The sequence below is a fragment of the Gymnoscopelus braueri genome, assembly GCF_963280865.1.
Source record: "Gymnoscopelus braueri genome assembly, chromosome: 9".
Lineage (NCBI taxonomy): Eukaryota > Metazoa > Chordata > Actinopteri > Myctophiformes > Myctophidae > Gymnoscopelus > Gymnoscopelus braueri.
In genome coordinates, this window is record NC_137610.1 from 54073093 (window position 1) to 54097708 (window position 24616).

General features: G+C 41.3%; 1 protein-coding gene across 1 annotated transcript in view; it reads left to right on the forward strand.

Moving 5' to 3' along the window:
• ppm1h (protein phosphatase, Mg2+/Mn2+ dependent, 1H) overlaps positions 1–24319 on the forward strand; it is a 74067-nt gene extending 49748 nt beyond the window's left edge. Inside the window, exons 8-11 of the mRNA XM_080438734.1 lie at positions 14433–14496; positions 18039–18146; positions 20215–20366; positions 24070–24319. Of these exons, the coding sequence (XP_080294860.1) occupies positions 14433–14496; positions 18039–18146; positions 20215–20366; positions 24070–24217 (472 nt within the window). The 3' untranslated portion in view covers positions 24218–24319. The remainder of the gene's footprint in view (positions 1–14432; positions 14497–18038; positions 18147–20214; positions 20367–24069) is intronic.
• The last annotated feature ends 297 nt before the right edge of the window (positions 24320–24616 follow it).

The following is a 24616-nucleotide window of genomic DNA, read 5'->3' on the forward strand; positions in this document are numbered from 1 at the left end:
TTTTCCAGCCATAAAACAACCATGTTTCTGGTGAGGACCAGGAAAATGGTTCTCACAACGCCTATTTCTCACAATCTACTAAACTTTGTGGGAACATTTGGTCCTCACACACACGCCCGCGCATCATGCGCTGTCTAACTGTAAGGGTGCGACGCATATCGCGTCAGACCACTTCCGGCGCTAGCCTAGCGATTGCGCAATAATGGAGTTATCGACGATTGCGCAATAACGGAGTTTCATGCAAACGGTACATGGTGTAAAGTACGTTAACGGTGCGGAAAGCAGCGCTGAACAATATTTGTGCGGAGTGTGGAGTCAGGCTGAGCGCTGGTGTAATGTCAGACCCTCTTCAACGTCGAGTCCCAACTCCATGGGTGTCGGCCTCAATTCTAGCAGCTGGATTATTATGAGAGCATAATAACTACTGTATCTCAACAACAACTACGAGGTCACTTGACTTAACAGTATGTTAAAGGAGAGATCCAGTCACTTTAGGTGTTTGCTTTGATGTGTCGCTTCACTCACCAACATACCAGGGGCAGTTGACTTTTTCCAGAGAAGCCCCTGTTGTCCATTGTGGAGACCCCTTCCACAGGCATAATGGAGTAATGTGTATAAACGAAAATCGCCTATTTTAGCAGCTCCAAAGTTCGTTTTTTTTCCCACTAATCCTCATTATGCAGTGTACTGACACTCAAACATGCACGTTCATGCAGAACGACATGGAGCTGGTTGCTTGTTTCTCTCACAGAATTTGGCAACACCGAGGACTAGCTTCCACGTCATTCTGCATGAACGGCAGCTCATAAGGGACATTCAGTGCATGTTTGAGTGTCAGGACACTGCATAATGAGGATTAGTGGAAAAAAAAAACGAACTTTGGAGCCGCTAAAATAGGCGATTTTCGTTCTTTATTCGTTCTTCTATGAAAAAAGTCAACTGCCCCTGGTATGTTGGTGAGTGATTAGCGACACATCAAAGCAAACACCTAAAATGACTGGATCTCTCCTAATAAGACCTGAGGCGATTCTTAAAAAAAATCTAAATCCTAACAGTTTTTTGAAAGAAATCTTTAAAAAAAAAATCAAAAATATCGGATCTACAAGCTCATAGCGCGGCACTCGGTGCCGCGCTATGAGCTTGTATATCTGATATTTTTGAATAGCCAAAGACATCTAAAGTGACACAGATGCGTTCCAGGTCTCGATGGGTTAAATGAGCCACTTGGCTGACAGGCATACCCTGTAACTAAAACACTCATGAACGCCCCGTCACTACGCTACTAAATGCAGTGTCAGATACACCACCGACTGAGACACTCGTAGGTCACAAACTGGCCTAATTAATTAAAGATTACGGTTATTAGTGCACATGTGAGAGACAGAAGGAGAGAGAGACAGAAAGAGGGAGGGAGAGAGAGAGAGAGTAAGTAAGAGGAGAGAGGGGGGGGGACATAAAAAAAAAATCTTGTTGGCCAGCGTTCACACAGTGCTCCAAGACGTTGTCCAGGACCGTTGCAGATGTTAACACATTTAGACAGGGAACACATCTGTGTGTCATTTTAACATTTCTTTGGCTATTAAAAAAATTGCAGATCTACAAGCTCATAGCGTGGCACCGAGTGTCTCCGAGTGCACCGAGTGCCACGCTATGAGCTTGTAGATCTGCTATTTTTTTTAATTGTGATTCTTTTTTTGTGCAAATCTTTGAATATATATTTTTTTGGAGGAGAAATTTTTTAACTCAAATCTTTGCTTCTGGGGATTCTACAAAATGTTGTCTAAATTCTAACAGTTTTTTGAAAAATCTTATGTTGCTATAATATAATATCAAACTTTGTGGTTCTCAAACCTTTTCATGTCAAGCACCCCCAAAATGATATGTATTTGGCCGAACCGGACCCCCATGTCAAAATGATGTTGTTCCAGGACCCCCCCCCCCCCCCCCCCAGAAGCGAAGATTTGAGTAAAAAAATGTTTTTTTTAAAGATTTGCACACATTTTCCATGATTAAAAAAAAAAAATAGCCCAAATAAATCTAAAAATGACACACACAGATGCGTTCCCGCTCTTAAAGGGTTAAGACAGATGGCTGGGTCCACTGTGGTTTTCTGTCAATGCTCAGTCCCAGAACGTCCATCTGCTCACTGAGCTTTGTTTTGAACGTTCCCCCAGAGACGTGCATGAGGTGGATTGCTCCTTTCTGGACAGGATCATTGGCTCACAGTTTGTTGGGCTGGCTCCAGTGGTGGAAAAAGTACTCAAATTCTTTACTTAAGTAAAAGTATCAATACTGCCATGTAGAAGTACTCTGTTACAAGTAGAAGTCTGGAGTTCAAAATTTACTTGAGTAAAAGTACAAAAGTATTGGTATCAAAATGTACATAAAGTATCAAAAGTAAAAGTACTGAAATGTTTGAAAATAGCAGATCTACAAGCTCACAACGCGTCACATAGCCTATGTATAAAATAGGGCTAAAGTGGTTAATGTATGTTTTATAATGTAGTAATTTATATCCGCAAAGTAACTAGTAACTACACCTGTATGAATGAATGAACCATTGTAAAGCGCTTTGAGCACTTGGAAAAGCGCTATAAAAATGCAATTCATTATTATTATTAACTAGTAACTGAAGTTTTCAAATAAGTGTAGTGGAGTAAAAGTACAATATTTGCCTCTGAGATGTAGTGGAGTAGAAGTAAAATATAGACAATTGGAAATACTCCAGTAAAGTACCTCAAAATTGTACTTAAGTACAGTACTTGAGTAAATGTACTTAGTTACTTTACACCATTGTCTGGCTCCAAGGTGCTTCTTCCAGGCAGCATCAGCCCTGCTTCCTGATGTTTCCCAGGGCTGTGTTGTAGGCTTTTCTGCCTCCTCAGACCATGTGATGATGTTATAGGTGTTCAGATGAAGAAATAGTTGAGTTGCCCAAACAGTGGGTCAGGACCCATTTTTGGGACGCGGAACCATTTTGTATGGGTCTGGAGTATTTTTTGCTTCTTACATTTTGTTTTTCATTATTTCTATTTCAAAAGATTGTCCAAAATGTCCACATACACAATTCACAATCATTAACACATTGATTGCCAAGATATTAAACGTAGTTTTCTATCCCCTTGCCAGCGTTTAATTACCTCAATCCGATGATATTTGAAACGCCGTGGAACCGACATTGTGTCCCAAAAACACAAACAAAATAGTCCCCGTGGGTTAGCGGAGTGATCTGTGTATCCATAGGAACGACAACGTTCCAACCGCGATCCGTCATTTTGGGGCTTCGGCCCGCTGAAAACTAGTGGTTTTCAATGCAAAAAAAATAAACTGAAGTGGATGGCTTCCTGTTTTTTTGGAACAACGTTACATCCACATTCTACTTCTCTGAATGACGATCGATCATTCCAAACCTGTGTTAGGTCGCCCCTTGTGGAATTTTCCCCAAAATTGAAAGAACGCATCAATGCGATCTTGGCCATCAAGTGATGGATTTGAAAGAACGCATCAATGCGATCTTAGCAATCAATGTGTTAATTAATTGAATTAATTAATCATTTTTCAAAATAATATTAAAAAATTGCCCCCAAAAAGTTTAAAGACATAGTGAAAATAGCAAATATATATATAGCAGAGCTCACAAAGCGTCGCATCGCGTAGTAGTCCGTTGGATCAGTGGTTTTACAGAAGTCTATCTATAAATTATGCAAACCTGTATCTTATCTATCTTTGTGTCTGTCTGTCTTGTGTCCCTTTAAAAAAAAAGTTTCCCCTGCCCCCACGCACGATTGATTGATTGATTGATTGATTACTTTATTAACTAATTTAGTGCCATTCACGTGTTTCACGTATTTTACCGCTCTGGTGCAACGTGCCAATCACGTGTTTCACATGTTTTTGAAAAAAATAGTAAAAAAAATAAAAATATATATATATATTTCTTTTATTTTTTATTTTTTTCAGAGCCCAAGATATTATCTGAAGATTTGCAGCTCCATCCACTCCTTGTTTAACTTATAACTGAAAAAGGCTGTATCTCGCTTCCAAAGCACTTTTTTTTTACTTTTTTACTTTGAAAAGAAAAAGAAAAAAAATCGCACTGGCCAGAAATAGCCAGAAATAATTCTGGCACTCAGTGAGTTAACAGTATGCAAAAGGTACAGAGGTACAGTTATACAACAATGCTAACAGGATAACACAAAAAGCCCTGAGGGCTTATATCCATTGTGGTCCTGTGTATTCAATGCATCAAGACATATAAAGACATACAATTCTATTCAAGAGATCATCACTACTAGGAGCAGTAAAAGCATATTTACAGAAAAGCGTTGGGGGGGGGGGGTCATTTTTTTTTGGCAAGCTGGAAGTTTTTATTTCGTTTTTGTTTAGTTTTCGTCAGTCAAAAAGGTAGTCGATAAACGTTTTTCGTCATCAGTTTACAGTTTACTATACACACTACATAACATGCTATCTAAGTTACATTTTAGCCTTTGCATAATCCTGCAAGGTCGTCAAGGCTAGGACTAGGAGGGCAAGTGCTACGGGCCTGAGATGGAGCCTGAAGTTATGGACTCAAGTCCAAGATGTACAGGTCATCTTTAAAGAAGATGACACGATCTCTCACCATAAAATAGCACATCTCAGACAGGCCTTCCCCCTTGGGCTCAACCTTCTTCCACAACGTCTCTGCATTGAATTTCCACAGATCATTGAAGCGGCTCTCCCAGTTCCAGCCACCAAATATGTACAGCTCTCCCTTGTAGGCAACGGCTGAATGACTCCAGCGTCCTTCTGGAAGAAGCTGTCCAGGAGGCGTGCTCAGCCAGCAGTTGGTCTCTGTGTCAAACACTCTGATGTTGTTGTAGTGGCGACCCTGGTCCCCTTTTCCCCCAGATACAAACATCTTTGTCCCTATGATTGTGGCAGAGTGACATTCTGAAGCAGGTGGTGGACGGCCTCTGGTGTCAATTAAAGACCGGACCATTGTGGTGGTGTCCAACTTGTACACGTCATTAGTGCATCCAGTCCCATAGCTGTATCCTCCATGTATGTACATGACCTTCCCCAAGACACAGGCTGAGTGGCTGCACCTGGCCTCTGGAACGGTTCCAGAAATCGTGGGCTTGAACCATCTGTGGGTGTCGACATCAAGTGCATAACGCACTTGCTGTAGGGTTCCCCTCCCATAAGCCCCCACCTCAATGTAGATAATATCTTCTACCAGCAAGGCTGTGCGGGGATATTCTCCTCTTCCTACTGATGCCAATTTCATCCAGAGTAAAGACACTGTGTTGAAAACATGCACATCGATGTAAGTAACTTTGTTATTCAAAGTACTAACAAAGTTGTAAATCTTGTTACCAACCAACACAGTTGCAAGGGAGGGTCTCTTTGACCCTCCCTTCAGATGTACCGTCCAGTGAAACATACAAGCCGTCAGAAGACCCGGGAATGACTTTTAGATTCTTTGACCATTGATTTTAAAGGACAATGACATGCTTGTGATGATGATGTTGTGATGTCATCGCGCTATGACATCGTTACGTACAGATAACCAGACAATGATGTTACTTCAACTGAAAGGCTGTTTGGGAAAAACTATACATTTAGAAATGTGTCATTTTTAAGACTGTGTTTGTTGAGTACAATGGCGTCAGTACTATGATGTCACTCATCTACATTTCACATCTACAACTGCTAGTTTCAAACGTCATCAATATTTGTTACTTTTCATATAAATATTTGTTACTTTCCATACAGTAGTCCATTTAGTGAGTACACCTAGTCCATTCTTAACCCATTCATTTTACAAATGGCTTCTAAATCAGTGGTTTTGAAACTTTTGTACCCCCAAATTGATATATATTTGGCCGTGGACCCCCATTCTAAAAATGTTTTGTGCCAGGGACCCCCAGAAGAGAAGAGTGAACTGGAAACCGCAAGGTTCCCAGTTCGATCCCGGGCTGGAGCGCTCCCCCAGAGTTAGTGTCGTAGTGTCCTTGAGCAAGACGCTGAACCCCTAATTGCTCCTGGTGAGGAGATTGGTGCCTTGTATGGTTTCCTCCGCCATCGGTGTGTGAATGTGTGTGTGAATGGGTGAATGTAATACACAATCTATGTAAAGCGCTTTGGATAAAAGCGCTATATAAAAATGCACCATTTACCATTTATGTATGTACGTATCCTCCTATAATTCTAGTAACCTCTGTGGCCTTGGTGCGTGCCCGTTTCTCCTCACTGGCTGGAGCACTTGATCTGATTTTGCACACAGCCATTGACCATTACCATCTGAACACAACTGCGAAGCCCTTTTTTCAATTTCAACAAATCTCCGCTTATTAATAGCGTTTATGTGTCAAACAATGGGACATCACACTGCGCAGGGTTGCCACGTTCGCGGGTTTCGCGCGAGAAACGAGCAGCAAGGTCTGTACTTTCGCCTGCGGCCCTACAAGCAACAAGGTCTATGAAAAGAAGGCCAAACGAAGCGCCTTCACACATATACATTGCCTCTTGGAAAACAGCCGATCTACGAGCTCACAACGCGTCCCCACACCCACCTGCACTTTCACAACCAACGCCAAAAACACACTACCACCAATATTGCCCCTAAACCGCTTACAATAGGCGAACATGGCAACACCGAGCCACATTCCATTCACTGCGTTCCGTTCACTGCGTTCGTAAATTAACACCCTCCTTGATCACTACAGCCAGGGGGGGGGGGGGGTGTGGGTGTGTGTGTGTGTGTGTGTGTGTGTGTGTATACCTGTATGGTCGTGCCTCTGCGTGTGTGTATGAATGTGTGTGCGACACGAGCACGCACATGCGTGTGCGGTGCGGTGTGCCTGATCTTTGTCTCATGTTGAGATGGGTCTGCTGAGGCTGAGCACACATGGTCCAACCCACTGTGTCTCACTGTGGGCCCACTGTGTCTCACTGTGGGCCCACTGTGGGCCCACTCCACACTTTACATCACTCCTCTGTTCTCCTGCCCACTTCTTACCTAGCATGTTCAGTACACCCCCCCCCCCCACCCGTACACCCCCCCCCCCACACCCGTACACCCCCAAAATAAAATGTTTATGTTTATGACTTAAATCCGGCTTAAGTGCTAAAGTATTAGCAATAAATACTTACAGTAGTACAAGTAAAATGAGTCATTATGCAGAGTGCACATGTCAGAATCACAACACAGTACTGTATCATGTTATTGGTTAGTGACAGGGGTCAGGGGTCATCACCATGCTGGGGTCATCACCATGCTGTCTTGTAGAGGACATTTTGGTCAAAATTCATTTTTTGCATACAAAATGAGTGGACAACAATATTACCAGAAACACATAAAGAGCTAGCCCTGAATGACCATATAACAGATAGGGGTGTCGGAAAAAAACGATTTGAATACGAATCGCGATTCTACTGTTGGACGATTCAGAATTGATTCTCTTTTTTTTTTGATCTTGGATTTACCTTTGTGTGTTTACATTATTATCAGTTGATAAAACCTTTACAATTATAAAAGCTACATACATGTACTCTGTTCTCATGCCAGCAGATTGGAGTAGATCCTGAAATCCTATGTTTTGAATCAAGAATCGTTTTGAATCGAGAATCGTTTTGAATCGAGAATTGTTTGTTTTGAAAAAATCGATAAAAATCGGAATCGTGACCCCAAGAATCGGAATCGAATCGATTCGTGAGATAGCAGACGATTCACAGCCCTAATAACAGGTCTGTAACTCTGAGAGTGTACAAATGGAACCAAATGGACCATTTGTTATGGGGGTCCTTGCAAATAAAACATTTAGAACCACTAGTACTAGTAGGACTCCTAATGTGTCACATATAGTGTCATAGTAAATCAGAGTCATATATATTCTGAAGAAAACCCTGGAGACTTGACAGTAATTGGGTCTTTTGATCAAAATAAGAATTATAATGGTGTGTAAATAAAATATTTGCCCAGGACAAGACCAAGTCTTTGCCACGGACACATTTGTCCGTGTGCGGACATATTGATGACCCCTGGTTACTGATCATTAATCACTTACGCCCTGTTTTATACTACTATAGGATAGTCTATTGTTTTTTATTTAGGTTGGCCAATTATTTTATACCTCTTGTTCTCCCCAATTTAGTCCAATGAATTCCTCCCCACTCTCCCCTCTCTTACAAACAGAGCCATGTTCACAATCTAATTGTAACCATTTAATGACTATTAAACAGCTTTCTGATGGAATACAAACCTTCTTCAACATTCGAACTGTGTTAATATGGAAAAAAAACGAAAAACACAAAAAAAAAAAATCTAACTTTATTCCCCATTTTCGTCCGTTTTGTAACTCGCGACTTCTGTACCAAACCACTGTAAGAGGGTCACATGTCTGTGTTGTCACTGCTGTCGTATCCTACTGACTCACCTGCCAGTGAGGATCCCCCACCAGGAGGATGTACAGTAGAAACTTCGTTCTAGTCTCCTCCCGCCCAACACTCCCTGCTGACAGGTGCCCCCCCCCCCCCCCCCCCCCTGGTTTGCAGGGACTTTACCACTGCGCCACCCGAGCTTTATATACAGATATACAAGCTCACAGCGCGCCACTTTGTGCCGCGCTGTGAGCTTGTATATCTGCTATTTTTTTTTGTATCTTTAAATTGTGAGAACTACTGATTTAGAAGGCATTTGTCAAATCAGCCTCGGGTCTTAACGGGTTATGTGGTTAGTTAACTGATTATTACCAGTTTGAGTTTAAGTTAACCATAACCTTGCTCCTGGGAGAGGACTGTGACATCGAATGCTTGCAGCTCCTAGAAGGAATAACAACAGAGTGTTGGCTCTACGTTGTTTTCTTCCTTCAGTGACTTTGTCTTCTTGAAGATAAAAGTAGTAAAATGAGAGAGAGAGAGAGAGAGAGAGAGAGATCTAACCTTGTTAAGAGAGAAGTGGCCCTTAAGTCAAAAATAATTCCCCCAGCTTTGTTCCAGCGTTGAGGTGTTTCTAAAAATAAATCGTTGCAAGGACCCCTGAGTTTGATACGCATTAGGCCACGGACAGTCGGACACCCATTTAAGATACGCTATGATATATTATAGTGTCTGTCGGGTGGAAACCTTATATGATACCGGACAGAAACCCCCTGCAAGGCAACGCTATTCCTGTAGCATAAATCCCTCAGTTTCCACTCACTGTGAGGCAGCTAGCACTCTGCGCTGCAGTCAGCGTTGCCAGATTTTGAGACGGATACAAGCAACCAGGACTATGAAAACAAGCCCCAAAGAAGCAACTAGGTCACATGAGCACTTTAAACCTATACAGTATATACATCGGCTATTTGAAAATAGCCGATGTACAAGCTCACAACGCGTCGCGTCGTAGATCGCGTCGTAGATCTATTTTCAAAAGAATCTTGGGAAAACAATGTGAATTTTTTTTTTAAACATTTTAACAACACAAATCTGGTACGGGGGTCCCTGGCACTGTATATTTTCAGCTGGGGGGGGGAGGGGGTCCAGGGACAAATACATATTAATTTCGGGGCTCTTTGACATGAAAATGTTTGAGAACCACTGGTTTAAACAACATTAGGAAGCAAAGTCCCAAATAAGAAACTACCCTTTAGAGACGAGCCCAAACAAACCGCAATACCACCAATATTTACAACAAGCCACTTTTACAGAAAAACAAGCCCGAAGTCGCTTATAATAAGCGAACATGGCAACGCTGGCTGCAGTGCACAGCGATAGTCTTCACTCTGCACGCTGTTAAAAAGAAAGTGCTGAGCGCGGCAGTACACGGCGCCTCGGCCCAAGGTGGAAACATATGGTCTCTCTGAGTGAGACCAGTGCTAATGTCAGAGCCATTCCGGTCCCTGGTAATCGGCTTTACGCCATCGGACACTGTGTATGTATGCCAGACCTTAAGTTAAAGGACAACTTTGTTTTTTTACAACCAAGGTTTATGTTTTAGATAGTAATTAAAGTAAATAAAAGATGAGTGTTAAAAAATATATATTTACTGCTTTCTATAGTTTTAGCAATTTTCGCGATCTTTTTTACAGTGGGCGGGGGCATTCTGTCCGGTGGCTAAATATGTCTTTTTTTACACAATAACCCGATGTTTTCTTTATTATTATTTACAGTAGCTCCTCTAGCCCCCAATAACTCACATCTGGCCATCAAAAACCACGGGACATTTTTTATTGTGTAAAAAAAGGCATATTTAGCCACCGGACAGAATGCCCACTGTAAAAAATATCGCGAAAATTGCTAAAACTATAGAAAGCAGTAAATGAAAAAAAATAAACTCTCATCCGTTATTTACTTTAATTACAAGCTAAAATATAAACCTTGGTTGTAAAAAAACTAAGTTGTCCTTTAACCCTTTAAGACCGGGAACGCATCTGTGTCATTTTAAGATTTCTTTGGCAATAAAAATAAAATAGCGTATCTACAAGCTCAGCTACGAGCTTATGGATTTTTTTTTGCAAACCTTTTGAATATATATATATAGTTTTAAAGCGAAATTTTTTAACTCAAATCTTTAGGGGTCCCTGGAACAACATATTTTGAGATGGGGGGGGGGTCCATGGCCAAATACATATAATTTTGGGTGGTCCTGATACCGCTGATATTATAGCAACAAACGTTTAAGAAAAAAGAACTGTTATGATTTAGAAGACATTTGTAGAATCCCCCCAGAAGCAAAGATTTGAGTTACAAATGTTCGCTTTATAAAACATATACAGTATATTCAATATTCATTTGTACATATTTTCACGGTTTGAAAAAAAATAACAGATCTACTAGCGGCCGCGCTATGAGCTTGTAGATCTGATATTTTTAATAGCCAAAGCAATCTTAAAATGACATGGTCTTAATGGGTTAAAGCTAGTGAAAAGAATTAAGGCACCAGGCAGACGTTTCAGTGTCATCTTTGACAGGGTCATAAGGAAGATGCATTGACATGGAAACCATGTCTGTGTGTCCTCTGTCCTGTGTCCTCTGTCCTCTGTCCTCTGTCCTCTGTCCTGTGTCCTCTGTCCTCTGTCCTCTGTCCTCTGTCCTGCTCCTGTGATACACCGGACCAGCCTGGCTCGATGCACGGGTCGAACTCCCTTTGTTCTCAGTAAAGCAGTATTTGAGCACAATGCCCATCATGAAATTGACAATAGTTGAATACTTTTGCACAGTGAACATGTAAGCATACAAAGTGAACATCACCAATTCTTTTAAAATGTGCGAGTCCTTGGGAACCACTGACCTAGGTATAGCCTAAAATGAACCATAAGGATTCTTTACACATCCTTTTGGGAGTACGTATGGCTGGCCTGCCTCTCTACCAGGCCTGTTTTCCACATCAACAGCACCAAGTGTGATTTTTTTTTTTTTGTGGAAATCTTTGGCTCAAAATGTCTAGTCATGTTTTGTTTCCCGTTGAGGCGACACAGCTGTTGCTCTGAAAAAAGACCTGTTCGTTCGTTGGTGGATGAAAAACAACTTAATGGGAGGTGTGTGCATGAGTGGGTCGATTAGCCAAAAACTGTGCTCAAGTAAAAAAGAGAATTACTTTAGAATAATAATGATTCAAGTATTATGTAAAAGTAGTCATCCAAATGAATAAGAAAGGATTGAGAAAGTATCTAGTGAAAAGACTACTCAAGTTCTGAATTACTTCATGATTCATTTGTTGTTTAAAAAATCCAAATGTACTTGAAATGTTTACAATGTTAAAATATAAATGTATGAATGCTTGTCCAAGAGAAATTTGTCAAAAGTCTCTAAATGTGCATTTAAGAAAGAAAAAAAGAAAAAAAACTATTTGGCAACTGAACCAATTTATATACAACTTTTACTCTTGGTCTCAAAATACAAATAACCTTGTTAAAGTCAAAAGTATTTTTGCGGTACTCTTACAAGCACATTTTATTCAAAGATTTACTTAAGTAAATGTAAGTGAGTATAATTATTGTCTCTGTTGGGTGTAAACCTCATTACTGTATGTCCAAAACGTACTTTTCAGGATTCAAATTCAAAAATAGCAAAAGCAGCAGATCTACGAGCTTGTAGATCTGCTACTTTTGATGCTTGTGTGTGACGCTGTAGTATGATCAAGTAGGGCGTAAATTTACACAAAAAAACACACAAAAGGTTAGAATATGGAGATAAGAGGTTCAGCAGCGGTATGTAACTCGTTAGTCTCTGGGCGGTGCAGGAGGGGTGCACCCTGTCTCTGTCTGCTGTAGGTAATGGAGCGTGGATTCACTGGGAAAGAGGCACCTTGAATGGCAGGAATGATGTCATTGCTGTCGACGCAGAAAACCTCTTATCTCCATATTCTGACTTTGTTTTTTCTTTGTAAATTAACGCCCCATAATACCACAGCATCACACAAAAGCATCACAAAGTAGCAGATCCGCAAGCTTTTGAACTTGAATCCTTCCTGAAAAGTAACAGTTTTGGACATATGAGGTTTCCCCCCCGACAGAGTGGATACATACAGTAATCCAGTCTGTGTCTGGCCTCAGTCTGAAGGTGATGAATTATTAAGTAGAAGGGCTCCGTTTAAACAGGGGAGTACAAACCTGTGTGTTACCGCTGTCGGGTAGAGACCCAACTGGCAAAAGGCACACAAGTGTCCACTTAATACACACACACACACACACACACACAACGTGCACCAATAGAGAGCCACAAGACAACAGCAAGCCAAGCATTCGGTGTGCTGTCGCTAGGGAGATTTTCAACATATCAGGTAGGGAGAGACTGTGTGTGTGTGTGTGTGTGTGTGTGTGTGTGTGTGTGTGTGTGTGTGTGTGTGTGTGTGTGTGTGTGTGTGTGTGTGTGTGTGTGTGTGTGTGTGTGTGTGTGTGTGTGTGTGTGTGTGTGTGTGTGTGTGTGTGTACTCTGTCTGCTAACACTCTCCCTCTCCTCATCTGCAGAGGGGAGGGGAGAGTAGGGGGGCTGTAAAGCAAAAGTGGGGTCCGGGGGTCCTTTGTGACAAGGTTCCAGGGGGTCCCCCATTAACCAGCAACGTGTTGCATGGTGAATTTGTGGATCTACGATTTTCGAAACATTTAAAAAATGTACAAAATCTTGTCTCTATCACACTGGAGGGGTTTATTTCTCAATAATGACCGACTCCCTGTTAATTATCCAGCTTATTACAGGGCTACTTAATAAATACATTGACCCAAAAGTAGCAAAAATATGATTTGATCAAATATGAAGCAATATTACTGCAACGCAATGTTACTGCATTATCTATTTCTTGCCTCAAATGTTAAATGTGACAGACAGACAGACAGACAGACAGACAGACGGATGCTCGATTGATTCCTTTATTGATCCCGTGGTGTAAATTCAGGCTCCAGAGACAGCACAGCAGTGAAAGTTACAGATACAGGGTGAGAAGTACAGTAGATACAGAAGAATACAGATATACAATACAAAAAACAACAACACCATCACAAACAAATATGTATGATGTATACAGATGTATGCACCCCTTTATACAATCATCCTGCTTAGTGCAGAGCAAGAAGACACCGTCAATAAATATAAAGTATACAGTATACACAGTAGGGCTGTCAACTTTCCTCAGAAATGATATTCGAATATTGGTCTTAAAAATGTGCAGATATTCGAATATACTCGAAAATTATTATTATTATTATAAAAAAATATATACATTTTTAGTTTTACATTATTTTTTTTTACAAACAATACAAAAATCAATGTATCGAGTGCTCGGATCCAATAAAACATATATTTTGTTTGTTTTTATAACTTCATACATTGTTTTTTGTATTGCCCCTGTCAAATAAACATAAAAAATAAAAAATAAAAAAGATTTTTTTTTGGGGGGGGGGGGGGGAATGTTCAGAACCCAAGATATCATTATCTGAAGATTTGCAGCTCCATCCACTTTTTCTTTAACTTAGAACTGAAAAAGGCCGTATCTCGCTTCCTAAGCACTTTTGTTTTTACTTTAAAAAAAAAAAAAAATTGCTGGCAGTTTAGAGAACATATTTTTTTATTTCATTGGCACTGAGAGAGTTAAAAAAAATGTTTGATTAATTTTCATATTCGAATATACATATTTTCATCGAATATTCGTTTGACAGCCCTAATACACAGACATTATGCTCTGTACAATCCTCCTGTCTGAGGCAGAAAATGAAAAATAGTAGGGCTAATTGTGTGATTGTTTGATTGACCAATCAGAATCAAGCATTCAACCAAACTGTGTAATAAAACATATTAACGTCTTCAATCTCTCTCTCTCTCTCTCTCTCGCTCTCTCTCTCTCTCTCTCTCTCTCTCTCTCTCACTCTCTCTCTCTCTCTCTCTCTCTCTCTCTCTCTCTCTCTCTCTCTCTCTCTCTCTCTCTCTCTCTCTCTCTCTCTCTCTCTCTCTCTCTCTCTCTCTCTCTGCAGGGCGTATAAGACCATCGAGGACGATGACCTGAAGTTCCCTCTGATCTACGGTGAAGGGAAGAAGGTAAGAAACTTTGCCAAATCTCAGAAAGAGGCAGAAATGTTGAAAATATGCTGATGTGAGCAAATACAGTAGATCAGCTATTTTCACAATATTTATCTGTGGAACCGAGTCAAGCTAGAGGTAAAGCTTCAACTCTTACCATTCCAAGTGTTAGGGGGGGAGGTGGGAGGACGTCCATGATTATTTTGGGGGGTCGCGTCCTTAACCCATTGAGGCCTGAGGTTCCGATTCTATAAAATGTCTAAATCCTAACGGTTTTCTGAAAAACGTATGTTTCTATATCAGTGGTTTTCAAACTTTTTCATGTCATGGACCCCCAAAATGATATGAATTTGGCCGCAGACCCCCATCTCAAAATATTTTGTTCCAGGGACTAGGGGTGTGCCGATATATCGTCCCGCGATATATCGCGATACGTTTTCGTGACGATATGTATCGTTTTGGGGAAAATTGTTTTGATTTTTTTTTTTTTTTTTTTTTTTTTTACAACAATAATAATCAGGCATGCAAACATTCCCGAGGTGAAAAGGGTGACAACATGTTGTTGTTTTTTAGGGTCAGGTGTCACACTATTGCCCTATTTGGATTCAAAACGGCTATTGTAGCTGAAAAGCTACAAGTTTGCATGTCTGAATAATGCAAAAACAGAATTATTTGTTTGCATTTGCTTTTTTTCTCCCCCTATATTTTTCATAATAAAAAAGTGCGTATCGTATCGAAGTTGTGAGCCAAATATCGTATCGTATCGTTTGGTGAAATGAGTGTATCGGCACACCCCTACCAGGGACCCCCAGAAGCAAAGATTTGAGTTAAAGTTTGCTTTAAAAGAATATACCGTATATATATTCAAAGATTTGGACACATTTTCACGATTTTTCAAAAATAGCAGATCTACAAGCTCATCGCGCGGCACTCGGCACCACTCCAAAACCCTCTGGCAGGGAATGTGTTAAGGACCAGCCAAAATGATATGTATTTGGCCCCGGACCCCCATCTCAAAATATTTTGTTCCAGGGGACCCCCAGAAGCAAAGATTTGAGTTACAAATGTTCCCTTTAAAAATATATATATATTCAAAGATTCGCACACATTTTCACGATTAAAAAAAATAAATAGCAGATCTACGAGCTCTTAGCGCGGCACTCGGTGCCGCGCTATGAGCTTGTAGATCTGCTATTTTTGAAAATATCCAAAGAACTCTTAAAATGACACAGATGCATATCCCCGGTCTTAATACGTTAAAAAGCAGACCGAATCAAAATAAATTTCATTCAGCGTGCAAATGAACCAGACGGTGTCTGGGTCTGGGACCCAGGGGGGGGGGGGGGGAATAGATGATTAAGGACTGGCAAAATGGGAAGTTGTTGGAAGATGCGTGTAATGGCTTGTTTCACGGTGTCGAGAGCAATATCTTCTCTTCCATTAAAGAATGGCCTCTTTGAGCCCATGTTTTATTTGCCTAAATGCTGTTTATCCAGCCAGATAAGCTCTCCTCTGCTCTGAGCCATATCCTGGTTCTTCTCAATAGATGTCAAACCAGAGAGATCACGCAGGTCCTTTTTTTTTAAAAAGGCCTACTTCCTGCTAAATAATGTTCATAGTTCATCATATTACTGTTATTTATCCCCGATTTTCTTATTAAAAAAAAACGGTACATTTAAAGGTAGGGTAAGTGATTTTCTTTGGTTAAAATAAGTGTTAAATAGCTCTATATTCTGATAGTACTCATTGCTATAGAGTGTTTGTTCAGTAAAAGGAGTCTCCTTGTCTCTCCAGCTCTTTATAAAACAGAAAATGCATTTTCGTTTCAGTTTCAGTTTCATTTCCAATGTTTCCAATGTTCCAACTCAATCAGGATACAGATTAAACAAGTGAAATTGGAAGTGATGACACTAAGAAATGAGCAGACAAAATTGGAACTGGAACACTATAAAGATTAAGCTTAAAAATGGGTACTTTCTCCTGATTGGCTGAGATTTTGACACCTACTGTACCAGAAAATGTATTTTCTGTTTATTAAAGAGCTGGAGAGACGGGGAGACTCCTGTTACTGAACAAACACTCTATAGCAATGATTACTATCAGAATATAGTGCTTTAACCTTTTAACAAAATACTTTTTGTTTTAACCAAAAAATATCACTTACCCTACCTTTAACTCATTCGGTGCCAGAGGTTTATTAAAACAGGGTACATCTAGTGCCAGCGTTCTTACCGTTTAAGCTGATATGTTTAGAACTGTAGACTCCACGGCGAGCACCCGGACGTAAACAATGGATGCGTGTGCGATGGTGGATGGTCCAGGCTAACGCCTTCCCATCTAAGAGGCACCGTGGGTGATTACAAAGTTGCGCTAGCTAGATCTGCTATTTCTATTTTTATTTTAATCCTGAAAATGTGTGCAAATCTTTGAATATATATTTTTTAAAGCGAACATTTGTAACTCAGATCTTTGCTTCTGGGGATTCTACAAATGTCTTGTACAGTTTTTGGAAAAAAAAGATGTTGCTATAATCAGTGATTCTCAAACAGACCACCCAAAAAAAAAATTGCCGCAGACCCCCTTCTCAAAATATGTTGTTCCAGGGACCCCCCAGAAGTAAAGATTTGAGTTAAACATAATTTTTACTCTGTGTGGAGTTTGCATGTTCTCCCCGTGTCTCTCAGGGTAGTTAATACCCTCACAAAATCATGTAGTAATCCTGGTCACTATACCGCCTCCCCCATGACAGCCGGGGCGCCTGATGGAGGGGAAAGGAACTGGTTGGAATAACGTGTTCCTTCCACGCGCTACGTCCAACCAGGGAAACTCCCCCCTGTCAGGTGATAAGAAGGTCAGTTGGCTCTCATGCATTGAAGGAGGCATGAGCTCGGCCCTGGCCTCCCTAGGCTGGTGAGGGGAGTGTAGCGCCCAGGATCACTTAGAAAATTGGCACCGGGTGAAAAATAAGGTTTATAAAATCGCGGGATAAAAAAAATAATAAAAAAAACAAGCAGAAAACAACAGAAATTGACTTATGTGAATCCATTAAAATGAAAGGAGGCTAGCTTTTTGGTTGTTGTGATCACGTGATTGCTGGGTGTACTCTTCTTCGATGGTGATTGGATCATTCACAGTGAACCACTGATAATAGCAACATACGGTTTTTTTCAGAAAAGTGTTAGGATTTAGAAGACATTTGTAGAATCGGCCTCAGGTCTTAACACATTGATTGCCAAGATATTAAACATAGTTTTCTATCCCCTTGCCAGTGTATAATTACCTCAATCCGATGATATTTGAAACGCTGTGGAACCGACAGTGTGTCCCACAAACAAAATAGTCCCCGTGGGAAGCAGATGGCTTCCTGTTTTTTTGGAACAACGTCACATCCACATTCTACTTCTCTGGGTGACGATGGATCATTCCAAAGCTGTGTTAGGTCGCCCCTTGTGGAATTTTCCCCCAAAAATGAAAGAACGCATCAATGCGATCTTGGCAATCAATGTGTTAATGTGTTAAATAACTGACGAGCTGCACCTGTACATGCTGTGTGTTGACAGGCTCGTGTGCTGGCGACCATCGGAGTCACCAGAGGACTGGGAGACCAGGAGCTCAAAGTACACGACTCCAACATCTACATCAAGCCTTTCCTCTCCTGCTGTCCAGAGGTACTCTTCATTCACTGCTCACCAGTGGCGTAAAGTAACTAAGTACATTTACTCAAGTACTGTACTTAAGTAAAGGTTTTAGGTACTTTTAATTTACTGGAGTATTTCCAATTGTCTATACTTTTACTTCTACTCCACTACATCTCAGAGGCAAATATTGTACTTTTACTCCATTACAATTATTTGAAAACTTTAATTCAATTCAATTCAATTTTATTAAAGTGTCAAATCACAACAAGTTGTCTCAAGACACTTTACATGTAGAGAAGAGACTCCCTCTTAACTGTAAGAAACGTCAGGCAGACCCTAGGCTCTAGGGTGGCGGCTTTCTGCCTCGACCGTGTCGGGGGAAAGAAGAGAGAGAGAGGGAGAGACAGACAGACAGAGAAGAGACAGAAAGAGATACAGTGCAAGTAGTAACAATAACAATAGTAGCAAATATAATAGTGTAAGATAGTATATGATAATATAATATAGTACAGCAATAGTGTGTATGCAGTATATAATGGTTTATAAGAATGTTAAGATAATATACAGTATAGTGTAGTGGTATAGTGTAGTGTAGTAGAAATCCACGGTTGTGCTCCATGGAGAGGCCCGGTCCGCAGTCACAGTCTTGAGCCGCAGCTGGGGGTCCGTAGTGACAGTCCATGGACCTGCGATGTGGGAAATAAAAGAAACTCCGGGGAGCGGGTCCCCGGTTGTAGAATTAGTGGCAGGCCTTACTAGAGCGTGAATCCGTACAGGGTTAATTACGATTGTACCAATGGGACACAAACCCACACAACCAAAAGGGAGGACGAGAAGAGAGAGGACGAGAGGAGAAGGTGGGGAGGGGGGGGGGGATTAGAGCATAATGTCCAGGTGTTGTATTTCGTTGCCGTTGTTGTCGGGCAGAAACCTTGTATCTCGTATCCTTAAATAGCTCTATATTGTCAGAGTAATCTTAGTAGTGAGTTTGTTTAGTAACAGTCCAGCTTTTTAGTAAACGTGAAATGCATTTCCAGCTCGTCGAAAGTTTCTGAATGTAACTTGGCCAGTCTGACTCTGACACACACACACACACACACACACACACACACACACACACACACACACACACACACACACACACACACACACACACACTCTGGCGCGCGCTGAGCGTGCACAACACAGACACACTGGGTGGTGTGGTAGCGACTATACGTTCTTAACTCTCTGTGTGCAGTGCATGTACTCAAACTTTATTGTTGATCATGCGTGACATGATGAAAGCATTTGTTTTCGCATCACTATTCTGAGGGGAACATAAGCTGAACATTTTCGGTGAGACGTGGTGTAGAAGGAATAAAAAGAACAGACCAAGTACACGTGTTCTAAGTATTGAGGCTTTGTGGTTAATTGTCTGAATATATATAATATACACATCAACATGAATCCAACACTGATGATAGTACTGTCAAACAAGTCTATGAAGCCATCTACATACATTACATTACATTACATTACAGTCATTTAGCAGACGCTTTTACCCAAAGCGACTTACAATAAGTGCATTCAACATAGGTAGGGAACAAAAACTACTAATCACCAGAAGTATTAAGTGCATTCTCTTCTAAAACAAGCAACCAAGAGTATACCTAGCGCTAAAGTAAAAGTGCAATATATCAGCTACCTACTTTCTTAAACATGAGACAAAATAGGAAAATCAAATGAGCAAGAGCTAAAACAAATAAGTGTAACGAATAAACAAGATCCAATAAAACAATAAAACAAGAGTTCGTACAACTAGTTAACAACGAGTAGGCAAGGCGAAGAGGAAGGGTAGTGTTTCCTGAAGAGATGGGCAGTGACTCTGCTGTCCTGACATCAGTGGGGACTTCATTCCACCACTGTGGGGCCAGAACAGAAACAATTTACATACAATACAAAGCCAGAACATACATACAATATGTAGTGGGGGTCCCTGCTTCATCTCTCTCTCGGCTAGGGGGTCCTTGACCCCTGATTAAGGGTTTTACGTGGTTCTGATCTGTGTAATGGTGGTTCCGTCCTCATGTCCCATATCCTCGCCCTCCTCCTCCAGGTCAAAGTTTACTCGCTCTCGCAGTGCGAACACGGAGCGGACGACGTCCTGGTGCTGGGGACGGACGGCCTGTGGGACGTCCTCTCCAACCAGGAAGTGGCCGAAGCCATCACAGGTTTCCTGGGCAACTGTGACCCCGACGACCAGCACAGGCATGTTGGACGTGCACCGCACACACCAAGCAAGATAACTATGACTATGATGATAATTATGTAATATATCGTCACTGTCGCGGCAGAAAACTCTCATCTCCATGTTCTAACTTTTTCGTTTTTTTTTATTAATCTACCACAATTGCTCCAGTGATTAGAAATTGATAATTCAAAAAATGCTCCTCATTGACTTACATTGTACAGTGAAACAGCTCTCAAAGTCACTCTTTTAGCCCGTAAACGAACACAAACAAAGCTGATTCAGACAACATAGAACATCACCAAACCCAGTACTGTTTTTGTTTTTTTTAAATAAAAATGTCAACTTCCTGATGATTTAACAATTTTTATTAAGTGGAAAACCCGGACTGGATCCGCGGATCCGTATCTTCAAATAGTAAAATCAGCAGGAAGTTAACATTTTTATTTAAAAAAAATACTGGGGTTGGTGATTTTCTATGTTGTCTGAATCAGCTTTGTTTGTGTTCGTTTATGTGCTAAGAGAGTGACTTTGAGAGCTGTTTTACCGTACAATGTCAAGTCAATGAGGAGCATATTTTTGGAGCAATTATTTTTGATTTCTTGCCCACCTTTTGGAGTTACATCGTGACAATGTAACTACACAACCCAAACCTCTACCAAAGTGGTCTCGCCCTTTAACGCCCTACTTGATCACACAAAAAGCATCAGATCCACTTCGCGTCACATTTCGAGCTTGTAGATCTGCTACTGCTGCTATTTTACTGAATTCGAATCCTTAAAAGTCACAGTTTTGGACGTATGAGGTTTCCACCCGACAGAGACGATATAATATATATAAATATAATTATAAGGAGGTGAGATAGTTGTAGGCTACCTGAGGTAATACCAGGTAGCCTAGGAGGAGATCAAAGTAGAAGCACACTCATAGCTTTCAGTGCCAAAAAAACATTCTTTTATAGACGACGACAAAGAGATATACAGAAAAAAAGAAACGATGTTTCCGCAGGCGTGCTGCCTTCCTCAGAGATCTCCTCCTAGTCTGCACACGTTGCCGCCGGCACCTCAAAAGGTTTGGTGTGCGACGCGTGTAGCGCTTCTCTGAATATCAGGTAGCCTACCAGCTGGCTTTAGCTGTTCATAATGGTGTCCTCATCTCTGTTAATAATAATAATAACAACAAAACTACCACTGATTCCTGGTGGAATTTGATTGGCTGTCAGTGCTCATGAAATCGCTCTGAAAGTGATTTCAACGATATCGTTTACCACTGTCAATGTCTTTTTTTTGTTGAAAATGTGGGGCTTTCCTTGCTTTGTTGATTGTACACAGTAGAGAGAGACACAGGAAACAGGGAAAGAGAGACAGGGAGTGACAGGCAGAGGTCGCCGGGCTTGGGAATCGAACCCACGACTCGCTTGTCGGGCTGCATTAGAGCCTATGGGCCCTATCCTGCCTTACTTACCCCTCATGCCTAAACTTTTTAGCCATGTTTCACTAATTTGAAAAACCTTGTAAAATAGTGAAAATAGCTGAATTTGTGTTTTTTAAATACCAAACAAGTTAAAGGAGAGATCCGGACATTTTAAGTGTTATCTTTGATGTGTCGCTAATCACTCACCATCATTGAAAGGGACGTTGAGTTATTTCAGAGAGTCCCGTGTCGTCATTTTTTCGACCCCCTCCGTTGGCATAATGGGAGCCCGTGTAAGAGTGAAAATCGTTAATAACCGATGCAAAGTTAGTATTTTCTCTACTACTGCTCATTGTGGACTCTCATGATACTCAAACGTGCACTGAAAGTCGCGCATGAGTTATCGTTTGTGCAGAACTAGACGACGCTGGTTGCTTACTTCTTCCACAGAACCTGGCGTCTGTGGAAGAAGTAAGCAACCAAGCATCATCTCGTTCTGCATTAACGATAGCTCGTTCGCGACATTCAGTGCACGTTTGAGTATCATGAGAGTCCACAATGAGCAGTAGTAGAGAAAATACTAACTTTGCCTCGGTTATAATAGACGATTTTCACTCTTACACGGGCTCCCATTATGCCAACGGAGGGGGTCGAAAAAATGACGACACGGGACTCTCTGAAATAACTCAACGTCCCTTTCAATGATGGTGAGTGATTAGCGACACATCAAAGATAACACTTAAAATGGGCGGATCTCTCCTTTAAGGCATAAGGGGTAAGGATAGGGCTCTATATGTGGTATGCGCCTTAACCGCTAGGCCACCCCCCCCCCCCCCCCCCTCCGTCACATAATTGTGATGTGGTCTCTGACATCCACTGAAGTTAGAACGAATTTTAAAATGATATCATTTTATGCACAGCGCCGACGAGAGCCAAAAATATCCGACCCACTAAGCTGACAACGCGCCGCGGACGCAGCGCGTTGTCAGCTTATTGGTCGGCTATTTTGGGGGCGTAAATTAGGCTTAACTCAGCCAGCCAGACACAGTTGAACTTTTGCTCACCCTAGTCTCACGTTGTGGAGAGGATAAACGCTGTTATCTTGCGGCAATTATGATAATTTTCCCCAAATGCTTGGATTCTCTGATGTCAATGGAGTGTGCCGGGGATGATAACGGCCGGGCTCTGAGGGCTTCATTCGTGTCCTCGACATTTTTTCTCGGAAGCTCGAACGCATCAACGTTTTATCACCAAACTCTAATGAGTCTGTAGACTGCTTGCCGATTATTCAAATACTGTGGATGCTTTTAGGATTTCAAAGTTCCCCCACCCCCCCCCCCCCGTATGCTCTCACTGCATGACTTGTATGTACACTAGGGATGCACGATTAATGGGGTCATCATACACGTATCGGCGATATTGGCCTTAACAGATTCACTGCCAGGGGCCTTCTAATAGGGGTGGGACGATATGGGTACCTCATGATACGATATATATCACGATGTTAGGCCCACGATAACAATATATATCACGATATTCGACGATATTCGATATATTGCGATATCACGATATTCAATATATATTGCAAGAAATTTCACCAACGATATATCACGATATCTGAAAATATCGATATATTGCGATATCACGATATATTGCATGAAATTTCACCAACGATATATCACGATAGTCCTTGTATTCAATTCATAAACACATAAAATAGCACCAAACAGTTCAAAATCATCATTTCACAAATACAGAGTAGGAAAAACAACGTATCAAAAACTAAAAAACTTTTTTTTTTAATATCGATATTTTCCGGCAGTATATCGATTAGTTATCGCGGGAGAAAGTATCGCGATATATCGCGATATCGATATATCGTCCCACCCCTACTTTCTAATGGTGGCAGTTAGCTTCTCGCAGCATTTTTAAGCATTCTGACTAATCTTTCAAGAACCACAGAATATGTATCGCCAGTATGATCGATCCCCTGATGGTTGCTAATCACGGAGGTTTTCACTGTGTGCTTCCGTGAAGACAAAACAAAAATCATCGTGACCTCATATCCGTGAATGGCCGGTGAACGGGTGGATTTCAAATCACGGATATGTCCATGAATGGCTACATTCTGGCAGTGAATGGGTTAACAATGCAATATCAGTATCGAACCAATATTTTAGTAGGGGAATAATTAATTGACATAACCACTAAATTGGCAAGAAAAAGGGGTAAAAAAAAGGGATAAAAACTAAAACGTCATCAGTAAAATGTTAAAATCCTGGTACTATCCCTCCATGTTTGTGACCTCAGGTACACGATGGCAGCTCAGGACCTGGTGATGAGAGCACGAGGCGTTCTGAAGGACCGAGGCTGGAGGATCTCCAACGACAGACTGGGCTCCGGCGATGACATATCGGTCTACATCATCCCACTGATGTACGGGAACAAACAGACCTAGACAGACCGTCAACCATCACCCCAAAAACCTGAGGACCACTAACTGTTTCTCTACGTCTGCTCCCGGGGACCACCAGGGGTCCCCCCAAAAAAAGGGACCCTTAACGGGGTCTGTAACTCTTGAGAGTGTACAAATGGAACCAAATGGACCCGTTCTACGGGTCCATTTGGTTCCATTTGTACACTCTCAAGAGTTACATTAACTTTGAGGGATTCTACGGTGTAAGATTGGGGCACCTAGAGATGAGAAATGGTATCAAATAAGGGGTCCGTCCATGGCCTAATCGCATATTAAACCAGGGGTCGTGAAAAGGGAAAAAAAGGGGTCCTCACTGGAGCCTATTTCACCTCCTGTAAGTGACCTGGCTGAGCCTATTTCACCTCCTGTAAGTGACCTGGC